This window comes from Paramormyrops kingsleyae, chromosome 18 (genome assembly GCF_048594095.1).
Source record: "Paramormyrops kingsleyae isolate MSU_618 chromosome 18, PKINGS_0.4, whole genome shotgun sequence".
Taxonomy (NCBI): Eukaryota; Metazoa; Chordata; class Actinopteri; order Osteoglossiformes; family Mormyridae; genus Paramormyrops; species Paramormyrops kingsleyae.
In genome coordinates this window covers 28,470,115-28,488,824 of record NC_132814.1, presented here as the reverse complement: position 1 = coordinate 28,488,824, position 18,710 = coordinate 28,470,115, and the positions used below count along the sequence as shown (strand labels likewise).

The 18,710-nt window shown below is 38.6% G+C and overlaps 1 protein-coding gene across 1 annotated transcript; it reads right to left on the bottom strand.

Moving 5' to 3' along the window:
• Positions 1-648: 648 nt before the first annotated feature.
• On the bottom strand, positions 649-18,042 carry LOC111833674 (glycine receptor subunit alpha-4-like). Its single transcript, XM_023792187.2, has 9 exons — positions 17,851-18,042; positions 11,613-11,746; positions 10,995-11,062; positions 10,456-10,679; positions 10,189-10,271; positions 7,692-7,829; positions 7,384-7,598; positions 7,022-7,171; positions 649-971 (listed from the first exon to the last, which is right to left on the bottom strand). Exons 1-9 carry the CDS (start codon positions 17,916-17,918, stop codon positions 678-680), a joined length of 1,374 nt encoding a protein of 457 aa, XP_023647955.1. The 5' UTR covers positions 17,919-18,042; the 3' UTR covers positions 649-677.
• Between the last annotated feature and the right edge of the window lie 668 nt (positions 18,043-18,710).

The window sequence follows — 18,710 nt, the reverse complement described above, 5'->3', positions numbered from 1 at the left end:
CTCCCAGATTTTCTCATGCATTTTTATGTTAACAAAACGAAAACAAAATAATTTGAGTTATTCAAACGAAACAAGTCAATTTATGCATGAAAATATAAATATACTTGTACATATATTGATACATTGCTGGCTAGCAAGAGGGGCCTTAGTAAATTTTACGTGTAGAACGTAAGTTAAGACATATTTTAATCTTCATATACAATAAGTGGATGAAATAAATAAAGAAATAATCATTGCTGAATATTTGATCAAACTGGGCAAAAATCTGTGTTTTCTTCTAATGGTTGCTGTTCACATATTTACATGCTATAAATATTTAGAAATCAGTATCCCCGAGTTTCCATAAAATAATTAACAAATATTTAGCAGTATACTAAATCATTCAATGAAATGCATGGTCTGTATTAATGTTAAGTTAATATGGCCTATCCAAGCATTCCTCTGCAAATGCCATATTTGACCAAACATTTTTAACGTGGTTTAAAGTATAAGCACAGAGTATGTGCAAAGAAACAGCAGATACCTCTGACTGTAAATGTGATGGAAACATGAGAGGAAATGTAAATAGACACTATAAAATAGTAATGATCATGTGTTTTGTTTTATAACAGATACCATTTTAAAAACAGTGTCTTTGATGTCCTGATGTATCTGCATATGGTGTCATGTGCAGCGTCTTACAAAGAGGTGTGGATGTCTTCACTTCGAAGCACTTTGTAGGTCATCCAGTAGAAGACGTTAAAAATGAGAAAGCTAACTGGAAAGACAGCCCTAGATATGGTATCAATCCTCTTGGCACGGTCCACAAACATCTTGCAGATGTCATCGCTGTCATACACCGTGGGAATAGGTGGAGGTGTGGTGCAGACTGTGGAACCTTCCAGAGCTGTGCTATCTACTCCCTGGAGGCAGTGACCCAGTCCATAACCATGGAAGTAGAACCCACGGCTCTGTTGTTCCAGCTCTTCCTCCTGGAAGAAGAAGATAGATGTTTTATTTATGACTTTATGAAGTCACCATTGGGTCCTTTATGTGCCTGAGTAGAAGTCAAGAGTCATCATTCTGAGATGCTGTTCTGCTCACCACAGTTGTACACAAGGGCTTAGGGTATGGATGTTTGGGACATGTCTCCTACCAATATTGTGGGAGTACCATGTATGTTTAAGGGGGCGCCCCTGATGAGCCACGCCTGATGGGCCATGCCTGAGGGGCCATGCCTGATGGGCCACGCCTAAGGGGCCACGCCTTATGGACCATGCCTGAGGGGCCACGCCTGATGGGCCATGCCTGAAGGGCCGCCCCTAAGGGGCCATGCCTGATGAGCCACACCTGATGGGCCATGCCTGAAGGGCCGCCCCTGATGGGCCACGCCTGAGGGGCCATGCCTGATGGGCCATGCCTGATGAGCCACGCCTGAAGGGCCATGCCTGATGGGCCACGCCTGAAGGGCCGCCCCTGATGGGCCATGCCTGATGAGCCACACCTGATGGGCCACGCCTGATGAGCCATGCCTGAGGGGCCACGCCTGATGGGCCAAGCCTGATGGGCCACGCCTGAGGGGCCAAGCCTGATGGGCTATGCCTGATGAGCCACGCCTGAAGGGCCATGCCTGATGGGCCATGCCTGATGAGCCATGCCTGATGGGCCACGCCTGAGGGGCCATGCCTGATGGGCCACGCCTGATATATAAGCACCTGTTTCTTCCCAGTGGAGGTTCTAGACCATTTCAACTGGAAGGGGGCAGATTGGGGCCAGTTGTTCTGTTAGGGGGGGGGGGGGAGGGCAGATAAATTTGACCTTAATGTCCTCCAAATATTACTTACACTGGATTGGCATGATTAAGAAGCAAAAGAAATTTTTGAAAGTTGATGTTATTTATGCAACGCTATGCAGTTACATTTTATAGTTTTTACAAATATGTAACTTACTCTGATTTCTTGTTTAGACTGTCGGTTCACATGCTTGATTATTTTGTTTCTGTCATTATAACACAAAATATTAGGACACATATATAAATGTCAATAATATATATATATATATATGTATATATATATATATATATATATATATATATATATATTAGTGCTGTCAAACGATTAAAAGTTTTAATAAGATTAATCACAGGGTTGCTGAGGATTAATTTAGATTAATCACGATTAAATATAATTCATTTTTAATCTATATTAATCACATTTCATTTTGCTTGAGCAAACAGACTCAAGAAAAAAGGGAATGTATATGCACTTAATATGTTCATTGAACATCTTGAATACGAGTCGGATGCAATCCATCTGCCACAGAAGTGCAATACCAAGGACCCATATCAAAAAGCAAGATTTTCTGGTTAGCCGGACAACTTATCGGATTTAAGGTACCTCAGTTTAAATGGTCTTTATTTTCGTTCACTTACAATTAGCCCGAACTACAGTAAATCTGGCAAATAATCCAACTAATCATGAAATCTGATTCTAGCCCAGTTAATTGCCATTGTTAGCAATATCAGTTTATAACACATTACGCGCGGTGCTTTACGTATAAAACTCCGTAGCAACACATCCACAGATAAGTTGGACGGTATAGTGTGTGCGACCGATTTAATGAGCCACAAATGAGAAGTAGGGCTTAAACAGTATAAAACTACAACTTTCCCTTCTGTTGATAAAAGGCGCAGCCATCTTGGATCCTCTGTGCTGCTCCAAGACATTTCTCTGGTCTCCGAGAAACAGGAGTGCGCATGTCGTCACATCCGGCTTCAAAACTCGGAATCCGACTCGGAATACAAGTTCCCAGCCTCCCACGGCAAATGGAACGCACCAAAACTGCCCGAAATGGGTTGACAAAGACATTTCATGGATTTTGAGTCATTCTGCGCTGGAGATGGGTTAATTGCGTAATTTTTTTTAAATCAGATTAATCATGATAATGAATTAATCCGTGTTAACCCGTTAATTTTGACAGCCCTAATATATATACATTTATTTCAGACCCAAGTAATGTTTAGTGGCTCACAGAGAGGGCCATGCATATTCTCAGGGTCATTGTCAATGTCAGGTTATTGACATCATATCATCCTGTGGCCTTTGCCCATCCTAATTTCCAGTCCTCCTGTTTTGATCACCCACGGTTCTGTTTATTTCCAGTATTTGTCCTGTGAGTTTATTAAACCCCCTTTTCATTTTGCAACCATACCTTCCCCTGAATCCTTCGTGTCACCTGACACGCCATGTGTATATTAATGAGTGTATGACATAAAATTATTTCTACATGTTCTCTGGATACTGTTCACTGTCGCAAAACATATAATTAGTGAAGGAACATTCTGGAAAAGTCACAGGTCACACTTGTTGCATGGATCAGTCAACCAGAGGCATGATGAAAAATTATTGTGCTTATGGATTTGTTGAGGGATTATTTCTTCAATTTAAGCAATTTTTTTTTTTTTTTTTTACCCTTTCTTGTGTATTTCTGGTACAGTTTCAACAAGTTTTTCAAAGTACACAATCACTAATTACACTGTGCGGCCAGAAATATGTGGGTACCGTATCCATCCATTTTCTGTAACCACTTGTCTTATTCAGGGTTTAGAGGGGTCTGGGCTCTATGGGCTCTAAGGCTGGGAACAAGCCAGGATGGGGTACCAACCTGTCACAGTGCACACTCACACTTGCACACCATTCACTTACACATGCATACCTACAGACAATTTGGTAACAGTGGTAATTAGGGTTAAGGTTAGGGTTAGGATTAGAGTTAGGTTTAGGGTTAGGCTTAGGGCAGCTATTATTAGGGCAACAAATTGCCAATTTGGTAATTAATTTTGGCAAGAATTTTTTTTTTAGTTTTAGTCTTAGTCACTTAGTGAAAATAGTAGTGATTAAAGTCACATTTTAGACTTGTTTTTGTTTTGTTTTAGTTAATATTTAGTCATTGGAACTATAGTCTAATTTTAGTCAAGTTTTTTGTTATAATTTTCTCTGACAAGTTAATGATACTGAAATGGATTTTGCTGAAGGGTATTTCTCCTGGCTGTATAAATTCCCTTGAGAAGTAAGCACACCTTATACATATGCACACCCCATAACGATGATGCTTAGTTATTTAGGATGAGAATGTTAATGACTTACCGTACTTCTTTCATATATAAAAATGAATGCCTAAAGTTTGTTAGAAAAAGTGCAATGCAACCAAATATTCTTCACAGCTCGTATTTGTTTTCTGCATACATCAACAAGACATACTTTTCCCTGTTTCATTTTTGGTATTAGGGTATTAAATGCCCATCAAATTGAACTGTATGGCCAATTATACTGTAATATTTTTTCATTATTAGTCAAACACCTATCAAACACCTATTTAACCGTGTGCAAAACCTGTCAGCACAATTTACAATAACCCTTCTTTAAAAACAGAAAGTACATAATACAGTAAAATTGCTCAAATGAGAAAAAGGGACATTAGTGTCATTTTAGTTATACTGGAAGCTGCCATTTGGGCAGACATGAACCAAACGGGAAAAACAAATCATCCAATCAGAACGATGCATGGAGACTGGGAGAACTGGTACGGGCACTTGCAGCTTTATACATGTACATGATATCAACCAGTCAGTAAAGGATAACGACCAATACTGTACTTTGAGACGGCTACTGTGATCTAGGTTGTCTGCCCAAACAAAGCAAGCAATTTAGTCTCGTCTTTACTAATCAGAGCATAATGAACGATTTTGCCATAATTTTCGTTGTCAAACACTTTTTCGTTTACGTCGTCATTACAATTTAGTCATGAAATAATAGGTTTTCAATGAATACTTATCATTGAAATTTTTGTTGACAAAATTAACATTGTTGGGTAACTCCAATCAGCCTCAGCATGTTTTTGGACTATGGGGGAAACGGAAGTACCTGGAGTAAACCCCACAACGACACGGGTAGAACATGCAAAGTCCACATGTATGGAACCTGGGTGGAAATTTAAGCCCCGGTCCCAGAGATAGGAGGTAACAGAGCTAATCACTGCGCCACCATGTCACCCCCGGCATCTTGTCATTTTGAAGAATTGCCTACTTAAGTCACACCCATCGCTGACATAGGTGTGTAATTAAATAAACAATCAGCTACACATGCTCACAGAAAGGGGCCTGGTCACCCAACATCAATACCCGACCTGAATGGCAGCAAATCCCACAAGCAATGTTCCAGCATCTAATGGAAAGCCTTCTCAGAAGAACAGAGGCTATTATCGCAACAGTGAGCTGACCAATTTCATATGAATATCCTTGGTTTTGGACTGGGATGGTGGACAAGCTGGTGTCCACGTACATTTGGCCATATAGCATTTCCAGTTTTGCTAATAAGGAGCTCTAGGATGAAAAATGTGTGTTGGAATGATATGATTGAGCCACAGATCTCAAAGTATCCAACAGAACATAATGTTTAATGCACTTAAATGGATTTATCACAAGAGTCACAGGCTGCTTCTAACAGTAACCCTTGGACCTGAACGTGTATTACATTCCTTGTCTAAGCATACCAGCTGAATGCAAAGTGGTTTCCTAGAAGAGGAGAAATTATAATAAGTTCTTTTTTATGTGGTTTCTCTTAACAAAATTTCTAATTATCCAAACTTGTGACTTACTCCTCAGGATCCTTTCTCATGTTCTCTTAAATTAGTGCGATGCATTTCACATAAGCTTCAACTGCTTTTAAAAAGGATATTTTAATTGCAAAACAAAAGGATATTTTATTGCAAAACATTGCATAACACAATACAATATTGCAAAGAATTTAGGAATCCTCTACAGTACATGGTATCATTAAAAGATTCAGAGAATCCAGAGAAATCTCTGTTTGCGAGGGACAAGGCCGAAAACCAATGAATTGAAACCTACGACGGAGACCCCACGACGAAGGAGAACCCTACGATGAAGGAGACCCCACGACGAAGGAAACCCCACGATGAAGGAGACCCCACGACGAAGGAAACCCCACGATGAAGGAGACCCCTACGATGAAGGAGACCCCACGACGAAGGAAACCCCACGATGAAGGAGACCCCACGACGAAGGAAACCCCACGATGAAGGAGACCCCTACGATGAAGGAGACCCCACGACGAAGGAAACCCCACCATGAAGGAAACCCCACCATGAAGGAGACCCCTACGATGAAGGAGACCCCACCATGAAGGAGACCCCGAACTGCTGAGCACTTGCATGCCTAAATCAGGCAAGAAAGGGACAACATTTCACTTTCCAAACTCCAGCAACTGGTCTCCTCAGTTCCCAAATGTTTACAGAGTGTTGTTCAAAGAAGAGGTGATGCAACACAGTGGAAAACTTGCTCCTGTCTCAGCTTTTTTGAAACGTTTTGCTTCAAATTGAGCATGTATTTGTCATGAAATGTTTCAATATGACTTCATCCTTTTTTTCTATTTTCAATTTAATATGGTTCATATGATTTGTAAATCATTGCATTTTGTTTTCATTTACATTTTACACAGCGTCGTTGGAAACGGGGTTGTACACTGAGAGTGACGGATGCTTCAGCTAAAGAGAATCTGCTGGCTCAGATCACTCTGGGGGGGGGCATTGATTAATCCCAGCAGGCAGCTGCTGTTTTTCATCATCCAACAGCCGAAGCCAAGTACCAGTACAACTGTTATTGATAAGGGTGGGTCTCCTATCATTTTTATGAGTGACTGCAGTAATTATTCAGCTAAGGAATAAGTTTGTAGAATAGGATAGATTTGTGAAACCTGAGCCCTTAAACCAAGTAACATAATTCTTAACTTGGTGTCTAAGTAAATGATTTTTTTTTAATTCACACCACGCTCACATGGCCTGGCAGCTATATATGTTGGAAGTTGGAGACACATGCACAGTTATACAAGTCATTCATGTTGTCAAACGACAAATAGGACATCTAGTACAGACTTCAGTATTCGTACCTGCGGAATTGTAAAACAGAGAAGAACAAGCAGAGATGATTACCAGAAAAAAACATTTTGCATGAAATTAGACTCACTATCCTCCGTCGCCTCTGCTTCCTCTTTAGTCTGATGAACTCTTTGTGTTGTCGTGAAACAAAGTTGACCGCAGCATACTCAAGTAAGGCGGCGAAGACGAACAGCAGGCAAACCGCCATCCAGATGTCAATAGCCTTCACATATGACACCTGCCAAATCACAAATCACAGCATGGCACCGATCACTGGATGATAACTGCCTGTCTGTGTTCACATATCATTTGTGATGGAGCATGCAAAGGAAAAGTAAAGAATTAAGACTTGAGTGCCAGCAAAATCAATACTGATCTGTTTTGTTATTCCTGTTCCAGTGGTTTGAAGAATGTGCTGAGGACCAATCAGAATGAAAGGACCTTTCTCACCTTGGGCAGGGAGGCCCGCGACCCGGAGCTTTGCGTTGTCATGGTGAGCACCGTGGTGATGCCAAGGCCCACCCTAGCTGGTGCTGCATCCATGTTGATCCAGAATGACACCCAGGACAGGATGACGATAAGAAGGCTGGGAATGTACATCTGTATCAGGTAGTAGCCCATCTGTCGCTCCAGGTGGAATTTCACCTCAATGCAGGTGAATTTACCTGTGATTGGAGATCAATTGAGATGGTTTGAGGCTCTGAATGAACATGTCTCTTATGAGATGTTTTTGTAACTCAGTGTTTTACTGGTCCTACCTGTGTTGTAATGTTTGGTACAGTAGCCAAGATCTTTCTCTTCTTTTAAAACAAACTGGGGCAGCATCAGTTCATCTGCCACTTGCACTGGGCTTTCATCCAGCCACTCGAAGATCAGATCATTCATGGTGTAGCCAACTGCAGAGCAAGGGAGATGGGACCTCCTCAGATCTAGAGCACTTTTTATTTCTCAGCAGGCATAGTGAATATTTCACTATTAACCATAACTATAACTTAGCTATAACTTAACTATAGTTAAGTATTTTAGCTTTCTGATTTTTTTGCTCTGTAGCAATAAATGATGTAATATGAGACTGACACATGAACTATCCATGACTTACATAAGGAAATGTTGAAATGAAGTATGATCAGCTGAGAAATTCAAATGTTTGCTATGTCAGCTAGTCTATAGACACCCAAGCTGGCTAGTGGAGGTAAGTTCAGACTGCAGAGATGTTATTTTTGGAGCCAGCTGGGCCGTTAGAGAAAATTAAAAAGATGGTTTCTCATGCAAATAACTGCATAAATGTTAAAGTAATACATATAATCTATTTGTGGCTATTATTTATTATTTTTATATAAGAAAAATAGAAATACAAATATTCAAATCCAGGTTTTCTAGAGTGATTTTTGTTTGTCACCAAAACTGAAAACATCATTCAGTGCAACAAACCTAAACTGAAATATTCTATTAAATAAAACAAACCTGTTGTGATTTACGGAGAAGTAATGTTAGAAAAGTAATGTTTCTTATCATTGCACAAATGAGAAAACACGAAGGTGGTTATACTTTTTAAAACCAAGAACTAATATTTATGATTCTTTTCTTTTAAATATTGACCTAGACCCAAAATTCCATGCATAGGCACTCTCCCCTGAGAATCACACCAGCAAAGCAATGTATGACTTACTAGCTGTGGAGGGGGGGGTAGGGGGGGGATAGCCTGGTGACTTGCTGGGGGCGGGGGGGGGGGTTGCCTGGTAACTAGCTGGGGGGGGGGGGGGGGTTGCCTGGTGACTAGCTGGGGGGGGATTGCCTGGTTACTAGAAGGGGGGGTTTTGCCTTGAGACAGCTGAACATGTGCATCATTATAATGACCTTCAAATGAGAGCGCTCTTTGATAAACATTTCATCAAAAACTTTAGTCATTAAGGATGAAAAAAGGAGGTGAACATCATTCTGTTTTTAATATTTAATTCCAGTGATGTAATAGTGAAGATTGGGTGTGTACCCGTGATGTTAAGTGTATGTGTTCATTTTGAGAAGCACTTGCTGGGAACAAAAGTACTTGTAAGTAATATACCTTCAACAGAACAGATAGTGACAATTATTCCAATAATCTGGTAGGCTAATATATTTAAAGGCACTTCTCAATGATCAATTCACTAAGCACTGAATGATTTGGTAAATGAACACATTTTTGTCACATAATTTCCCTAAAATGCATTTTTTAATCCAGAAGAAAAAGTATCTAACTGAAAATGTAGACCTTCTCTGTTGCTAAAGTTTACATGTTTCATATAAAAGTTATCATGTGAACAAAAACCTTAATTAAAGCTTTAATGAAAACATCCTGAATAATAAAATGTTTAGGAAAAAAATATTCATGATAAAGCTTGTTAACAAAGGCATAGTAAAATGGTAAACAATGTTGCCAGTTTGCATATTGATTGATGATTGATGTTGATTTGCGGGTAATTAAGAAAATATCCTGTACACAATAGGCTAATGCAGTAAAATGTGCAAGAATATTTTTTTCTGTCATGGAACATAACTAATGGCAAAATACATCTTTCCAGGTGTAATAATATATGCTTCTGCCTCTGAACAAGAAAAATTTTGATAACAAATGCAGAAGGAAGATTTTTAATTATTGAGCAGGATTAATGCATTGTCACACATTATTTATACTTGTATATACAGTGAAACGACCGTGCATGACTTGATTGTAAGAATTTCATAACCATTTGCATACACTTAATTTGTCTACAGGCAGTCCCCAGGTTAAGAATGTCCAAGACAATTCGTACTTAAGAATGGACTGCCATAAAGTCTATTATATAAAAAAAATTGTTAAATGCAATGGTTGGTAATAATGAATGCATGCACTACTTTGTGATGCTCAAGAAAATATTGCACGGTTTCAGATGTTTGTTGGCTTGAGTTTCAGTACAGTAGCATACTTAGTTTTATAATTACTACTTATGATAATAATAATTTAGTTAAAAAAATTGACTTTAAGACAGACTTAGGTAATGGATCTCATTTGTAACCAAGGAACTGCCTGTAATTTCAATCAAACAATCACTTTAATTTTAAAGGGACAAATTTTCGGGACAAAATGATGCCGTCAAGTACTGAACATTTGTTTTCAGTGTGTTTCAGTTTCTTAATTTGTGTGTCTATGTATGATAGAAACATAGAACCCGAGTCAAAGAAAGTGAGAGAGTGAGGGAGACAGAGAAAGAGGACAAAATCAGACAAGGCAAAACTCACAGCTTTCGAGCTGCATGGTGCAGGTCTGAATATCCATTGGAAAATTCTTCAAGTTCATCGGACAGGACAAGATCAATGTTAGTCTGAAGCCGTAAGCAGGACCCCGAGAAAAGGCAGAAAAATAAAAAGTAAAGAATTGAATAGAACACAAGCAAAGCATCAGTACAGCGTGATGAATAGAGCAGTGGAGAATTGGCAACTCTAAATAAATGAGTTTAAGAACTTGGAAATATGCTTCACCCTGCAGATGCCTGCAAGTCAGCATACCTAATACTGTAGAGCACATTTCCATTTTGGAAGATACGCAGCAGTTTGTTGTCAGTGGTGACCTCATGAAAGTTAGCACCCTTCTCATTGGCAAAAAAGAGATCTGGTTTCCATATCGAGTCCAGCATGGAGGGGTCCAGGTCCAGAGAGTCATCGGGATATTCTTTGTATGCCAGCCGGGGGTCATTCCACTGTTGCCGTAGGAACACATTCAGACGATAGTCCTGCAGCGTAGAACAAACAAGATGCAGATCTTAGAATTCTGGTTCTTTGAATCCGGAATTATATAGATAGCTATAATCTGCACTGTCACAACTCCTATTCATGTTTTACTGAGTGTCCATGTAAACAGATGCATTCATAATCAGCTAATTAATGCCTTGATCTAATTGCTCTACAAAAGCTGACCTGCCCCAGTGGTGAGTTACATTAGCAGCTTAGCAGCAGATAAGTTTTGTTCGCAGCATGAAAACAACCAACTAGAAAAAGATTAAACTTCTTTAGACACAAATCAGATTGCAGTAGATTGTTTGTCATACCATAGTTGTTTCTGTGATGGATCCAAAACTGTTGATGAAGATGTTACATGTAACATTAACAGGTGGACCTAAAGAAAATACATGAATACAGGGAATTTATTTTGCAAAAAAGAAAATGTTTTCTAGAATATTCAGTATATTTAAAAAAACTTTATTTAAATATATAGGGATAATCATAATAATATTACTTTGAATACATAATCATTAGTGATAGGTTTAATTGTATATCATTTTTATTTTATATAATCATGAGTCAAATGCAAATGCAGTGATCATTTACATATAATATTAATATTTTATAATTTCATTTCATGTTCATTAACATAGGTATTACTGTTACTGAGACTTCACAGATTATTGTTAAATAGTGGAAGAACTGCTAAGAAAATGCAGCGAGTGCCTCAGCTAACATTACATTTCATGGGTTAATACAACAGCCAAATACCATCCTTCTAACTTTCTGTTAAACTTGGAAATCCTGATAGCAACTATTGTTTGCTTCTGAGAAATGTTCCATAGACTACTAATCTACTAGAGTGGTACAAAAGTCCTTTTTTTTGGAGATTTATTCTATATAACTAAATGTAACGCTTGTGCTTTATTGTCTTGCCAGTATACCTTTGAAGTTGGGCCTAATGCGGGCATCATACCCCGATGTTCGTCCCATGAGTTTGTCCAGGAAATCTGACGGAGACATTGACTTTGGGGTAGCTTTGTTTGGAGACTTTACCTCCTCCTTACAGGAACCTGGCCTGCCATTATGATTATGGGGTGTCAAGTAACCAAACAGAAAGACAAGAGATTAGAGGCATAGAACAAAACATGCGTGGATCTTCATAATATTAGATCAATCAGAACTACATTTAGTCCAGGGGATCAGAAAGACAAATGCAAACAGGGCAGAACTTTCTTTATATTTTTGTGCAGCTGTGTGTAAGAAATGTCAGTAACATTTTGCTCTTCATAAGGCTGCATGACACAGCTTAAGCCCTTCATGACAGCATATTTGACAAAAGCATTTATAAAGGTTCGTTCCAACTTTTGTAGCTGTCTTCAGTGCTGACATTGGGAACTCCAGTGTCATGTTGACATATCACCTTCGTTGACTGTCTTAGGGTTATGCTGACATAAAGTTGTGTTATGACACTTTTTTCATTCAAGTGACATAAAAGGTTAACACTCTTTAAAGGACCGTTACACATGGGGACATTGAACAGCAGCATCGTCTCACACCTCCAGAGGCTGGTGGATTGTATCTTGTCATGTTCTTCCACCACACACACAGTTGCCAATGTCAGCGTTTATAACATCTACAGAAACTGGAACAAACCCTTATAAATGCTTTGGTCAAGATACGGTGGCTGTCATGAAGGGCTTATGTTGGTGTCATGTAGCCTTATGAATAGCACCCTTAAGTGCAGTGTTACCAAAATCTCTAACTTTTTTTCATCCTTATACATAATTCTGTCACTGAAACTAATTATCTCCCTCCCATATTAGCAGTTCACAAACCCTTGATGCTAATTTAATGAAATGTTTAAATGGATAAGGCCATTGTCATGTGTGTTTTTTTGCTGATGTTCAGACCCAGCTTGGGACGCACTGCAGTGCACACCTTCCTAATGATCTTCGCTGATGAGTTCATCCTGCCTCTCCTAGATCACTGGGACCCCTGTTCCCTTCACCCAGGCCCCATATAACATTCCATCCTCATACATTCACAGTGACTGCAGTCATCACTTTAAAAACACGCACGCCCATATAGTTGAAAAACTGCAACTGTTATACTGAAATGCTGAAACAACAACAGCAACGGCGATTAATGAAAGCCAGATATATGGTGGCTTGGTTTGGTTTAGCAAGAGCTGTCGTCAAGTTGTGGGGATCTAATTGTGAGGGAAGCAAGAGGAGAGTTAACAGCCTCCCATAAGCTTCCATGAGCTCAATAAAATACGGTCAGAGTAGGACTCAAGACAACTGCAATGTAAGAAAAGGCCTTCTCATTATGTTTGTGACCTCCAGTTACCTCTCCGTTCCTGTAAGCTATGCCTATGTATTTTTGTGTTTATTTTAAAATATTCTAACTGAAGTATGTTTGTAAATGTATAATGAAATTGTAGCTGAAATTATGCAGCATTTCCCTGAATCTGGCTCTGAGAGTCATTAGCTATCATCCAACCATTTATAAATATTCCTATTTGAATTGTTAAACACAGGTTGGATCCTCCCACATTGTGGCTACAATAAAAATCACTCGTCGCCACGCGAAGAGAAGACTGAGGGAAAAAGGTGCCACTATAACTAACATAATCTGAAGGACTTCAAGTGAAGGATTACAATTCAAAAAATAAAATGCCATCTTCTTATATTTTCACCTTGTGCATAAGAATGAAAAGTCAGTTGTGGCAGCTACATGTTAAGTATTGCAGTGATGTGCCCTAGATTCTGCAAGGGCTGCCATTGGTTTCAGCTACACTTTGTTACAATATTTTCCAATAAACTGTTAATAAGAATTCTGAGAAACTATGCTCTGTAGTCTGCGTTAAATTCACACGGTGAGAAATATTCTGCAGATAAGGTGCAAAACACACAGCAAACACAAGCAATTACTTTCCATTAGCAAGTTTGCTTTCAAACACACTTTAATTAAATACAGTACTTATATCACTTTAGTAAGCAGAAGAAAAAAATACTATTTAGACATAAAGACACAAACACTGTTACAATCTAAAGACTCTACCCTTTGTATTAAAAACAGGTGACACTCTTCAGAGAAACATATATAGTATCAGAGTATGGTATTTTAAATACTAACTTAAAAATTCTACTTAATTTAATACAGTATGGTTTGATGTTTGTACTAAAGTACTATTGAAAACAATTATGAAACTTATTTTGTGCATTGATATGTGATTAAACAGAGGATTGCTGAAATGCGCCACCAGCACATCACTAAATAAAAGCCATGCAGTATAAATCCAAATTTGTGAGTCTGACTGAACTAAAAGCACAATTTTTTGTAAACTATTAAAGTAAATATACAATATATAAGGAGAAAAATGCTTATGTAAATGAAGATAAATTAGAATTACCTTAAAATATAATTGAATAAAGTTGCCCGGTTTGAAATGATGAACCTTTAATTTTATTCCTTTAAGTATTTTCATGATAATACAATCTGTCAGTCCCACGCGGGGACCAGCATCTTATCTAAATGATGCCACCTTAAGTGGGAACAAATACGTGATTTCTGCAGTTAAGCCTCCGGGCCTGTCTTTGCACAGACCCTCTAAACATAGCTATGGTATATAAAACAAAGACCTGATTACAACTAACAAAACACACTAAGTCATTCAGTTAGACCAGGGGTGTCCAATCTTATCTGCAAAGGGGCGGTGTGTATGCGGGTTTTCGCTGCAACTCCCTTATTAGATTACTAATTAGAAGACTGATTGGCTGAAGAGTCCTCACACCTGGGTTTGAACAGCTGACATACAGGTCATCCCAAAAACCTGCATACACACCAGCCCTTTGCGGATAAGATTGAACACCCCTGAGTTAGACCCTCTTATATACTTTGCCTTCCATTAGAGTGGGCCTTGGTCTGAAAAAAACCTTAAGTGACATGATAGCATGACCACAAATAGGAAAACACCAAAACATAAAAATGTAACATAATAACTGCAAAATAAATTCTGATGAATATTAAAGTAGGACTGAGATGGAAGCACAAGAAAATCAATATTAGGCAAGGAAAACAGAGAAAGACCAGATTACTTAGACAGGTAGAGGACAAAGGCACGCGGTACATGAATACATACAGTACATGAATACATACAGTACATGGAAACAGTACATGGATGCATACAGCAAATGAATACAGTACATGAATGCATACAGTACATGAATACAGCACATGAATGCATACAGTACATGGATGCATACAGCAAATGAATACAGTACATGAATGCATACAGTACATGAATACAGCACATGAATGCATACAGCACATGAATGCATACAGTGCATGAATACAGCACATGAATGCATACAGTACATGAATACAGTACATGAATGCATACAGCACATGAATGAATACAGTAAATGAATGCTTACAGCACTTGAATGAATACAGTACATGAATGCTTACAGTACATGAATGCAAACAGTACAGCCACCAATGCCTGCTGATAAGACTGTCCCGTTTCCTCATGGAATAAATGCTGTTTGAATATAAGCTGACTCTGACCATTGATATAAATCTACACCATTTTTACATCCATATTTCTGTCTGTCCCTGTATAACTGATCCTGTCCCTAAAGTACATTTACCAATGAGAAACTGTCATGTAGAGTATTATTCACTGCTAAGACCTCACCTTACAATCTGCTGCCTTCTCATTCACAGCGGAACCTTTAATCAGTCAGGAGAACCGCACAGCCCTCGAGGGAGTGGTCGCCAAGCCTCGTCTCCCTAAGAAAAATGCCATTCACTATCCTATTTTAACTTTTCCGCTATCGCCGGCCTAAAAAATCTGCCTGAAAACCATGTAATTTCATCTCATTATTATTTTTTGGTGCCCTTGTGGCCACAAAGAACTGCAGGAAAGAAAGAAAAGGTTTAAAGAATCGGGACTTATACCTTCCACTTTAAATGCAAGTTAACCATAAATAATAGTATCAATATCTGCGATAAACACACATTTCTAATGTTACTGAGCCATTAGTACAAAGCAGAAATCCACTGAAGGAGAGATGCAAAAATAAAACTTTGCAATTTGTCAAATATGTGTAAAATACAGTGTATTCTAAACAGAATATTTAAAATTTCATCTAAGATCTGGTTCAGTTTCCTAGAACCGTGCATCAAATTTGCCGTCGCTGGGCCTATGAAGCACAGGCCACATCATGCATTTGGATGGTAGTGTTTCACAGAGAATTTCAGGGACTGTAATTTTATGTAAAATGTAAGTCTTTGGACTGTGGGCAGGAACCCATGTGAAAATATGTGCGTAAGATGCAAATTGTACAGACACAGAGCTGGGCTTGGAAACATGACCAGACACTGAGGCGCCACACTGTACCTCCTGACCAGCAGCAGAGCACCAGACTTTGCGATAAAGCCCAGCGTAGGCTGGCATGTGCCCTGCGAGCCATGCCCACCATGGGCATTTGCATCTTTAATATTTAATCATTGTCTTTAATTGTAACCACCATGTATATGTTATAGTGCCACAATGTGGAAAACCAGGTAATTGCAGAGACATTTTAAAGGTCCCCAACTGGTATTTTGTTGTTTATTTTTGCTGTTTGGATGCCGAAAATGATCACAGTTAAAATACTATGTTCACATAAGATGAAGTAATTACACTGGCAATCCTTAGTTAGTATAAAAGTGCTCTGGTAGCTTTTCCACTGAGAATAGAAAATCATAAATGCATTCTTTCTTAAATTAGAAACACAACTGCTTAAAATTTATCATCACTGTCAAAACTAACAATTTGTGAGTCATTCCTTCTGTTACCCAATCAAACTGGAGAATGTTTTAATCATTCATAACTGTAGCAGGAGAGCTAACACTGATACATCTACAGTACAATAAACATGAACCACAAGAGGAAGTGCCAGGAGAAAAACATGAGAGCACAGAGGAGGTGCGAAATATGTAAGATTTAAAAAGTGTCAGTAGTTGATGTATAAAATTGTATGATTTATGTTCAATTCATACTTCAGTAATTCCATGTTGAATTTTGTAAGGAGAAGCCAGTTAAACTGATTTCCAGTCAATCCAAAGGTCTTAATTTTTTCCTTAATTCCTATGTTTGTGCACCTTCAGTTTGTCATTTCTGCAGACCATAAGATGCTGATGCTGTGTCTGTGATGGATCAGGACAGGTCCAGAGATGCCCCCCAATCCCTGTTCAATCCCACGATTCCAGTCCACTCCCAGCCCAACTCTCCACCCTGATTTTACTGCTGTGGTGATGTTTCTGATCTCCAGTTTATAATAGTCTATCACTAGGATATTGCACAGTTGAATTGACTGAAATCTATACTGGTGTAGGATTCAACATAAAATTGTTAGACTTAGCATTCAAAGTCCTATCCAAAGTATTCCTGCTGAGGATACATATAAATTACTGATCATAACTCCATTGAAACATCAAACATTTGAATATAAGCAAGAATTTGTAGAACGTGATTGAAACATTGTAACAAAAGCACAGGTTAAGCGAAAGCTTGACAGGTGTAAGTCCTCCCTCAGCTATGGTGTAAGTCCTCCCTCAGCTATAGTGTAAGTCCTCCCTCAGCTATGGTGTACATCCATAAGTCAGGTGTGACTGCGTTAGTGGCGTCATAATTCCTGCTATGCGTTTATTAAACTTTGCTGCTACTTTGAACAAAGGTAGCATTTATACTGAAATATCTTCACAGAATTTCTCCAAGATTTTTGTTGACTTTTTGCTTTCGCCATTTAATACAATTTTCATGGAAACATATTTTTCTGCCTGTATACTTTAATTTCTGATATAAGTATTAAATATACTTCTGTAAAACTATTAAACCATAATTTAGCTACACATGAGTAGCTGATTTGATCCCAAGCAACATACATCACCTATCTTCTTAAATATGAACAATATTAAATAGCAGGTTCTATTCTGACCCTTTAAAGGAATGGAAAACTTGTCACAGATTTTGTTCTTGGTTTAATTTCGGCAAACACACAAATTAAAATTCAGATCTGTATCCTATTAAAACACTCAGCATTAAATAATGAAGATTCTCATTTATTTTTAGGCAAAACCTATTTCTATGCAGGCTACTAAATCAATATAGTTTTGGAAATCTCTTACCTGATTAAAACATGATGAAAAAAGCAAAATGATGAGAAATACAAAATCCATAAAATTTGTGACAGCATTCTCACCCCTATTAGACAAATGGCACAATCAATAACCTCAGGAACTGAAAAATCCTTTAAGTGAAACTAGCAACAAGACATTATCCTGCTCCTCTCAAATGCTGACGGAAAGTTCTGCCCTCTGCCTCCCACTTGGTTTAGGGCCTCTTACGCGGTCGGCGTACATGTGTGCATGTCCATAGAGCGTGTGCTTTTCTTTCTTTCTTCTTTTTATTTTTTTCAAGCAGAAGCTCACTGAAGGAATTATAAAGAGACAGGATTTAAAGGGCCAGTACCACATGCAAGGTGGAGTACTATATACACAATTAGCCTGAGATGTATGGAAAAACTGGTGTTTATAAGAATGTAAACTGCATGTGCGTGTGAGAGAGAGAAAGAGAGAGGCAAGGAGCAGTGCTATTAAAATATAATTGGGAAGAAACAGTTTTTAACCAATCGGAAAACTCATTGGTTTCCTTTGGGTTCTTATGAGATTTGTGACCAGTGATACAGTGTAACCTTATCAGTTTTTAAATCAATTGTATTATTCATAGAAAGTGCCAAAAAGCACAAGATATTTTCTTTGTAAACCAGCATGCGCCGTAATGTGGGGGTATGGCTGCATGTCACTGCTGGGAGGGAACTTTTAGGAGCCTTCTTCCAGAAAAAGGCCAAGTAGCTTCACTCAGGAACACAAGCAGATGGTGTAACAAACTGTCCGGTTCCACTGTCACATGCCGTGACAGTTACTGATGTGGCACCCTGAAATTATACACCCTGTTTAATGCATTTTATCAACAGGCAAACTGTAGG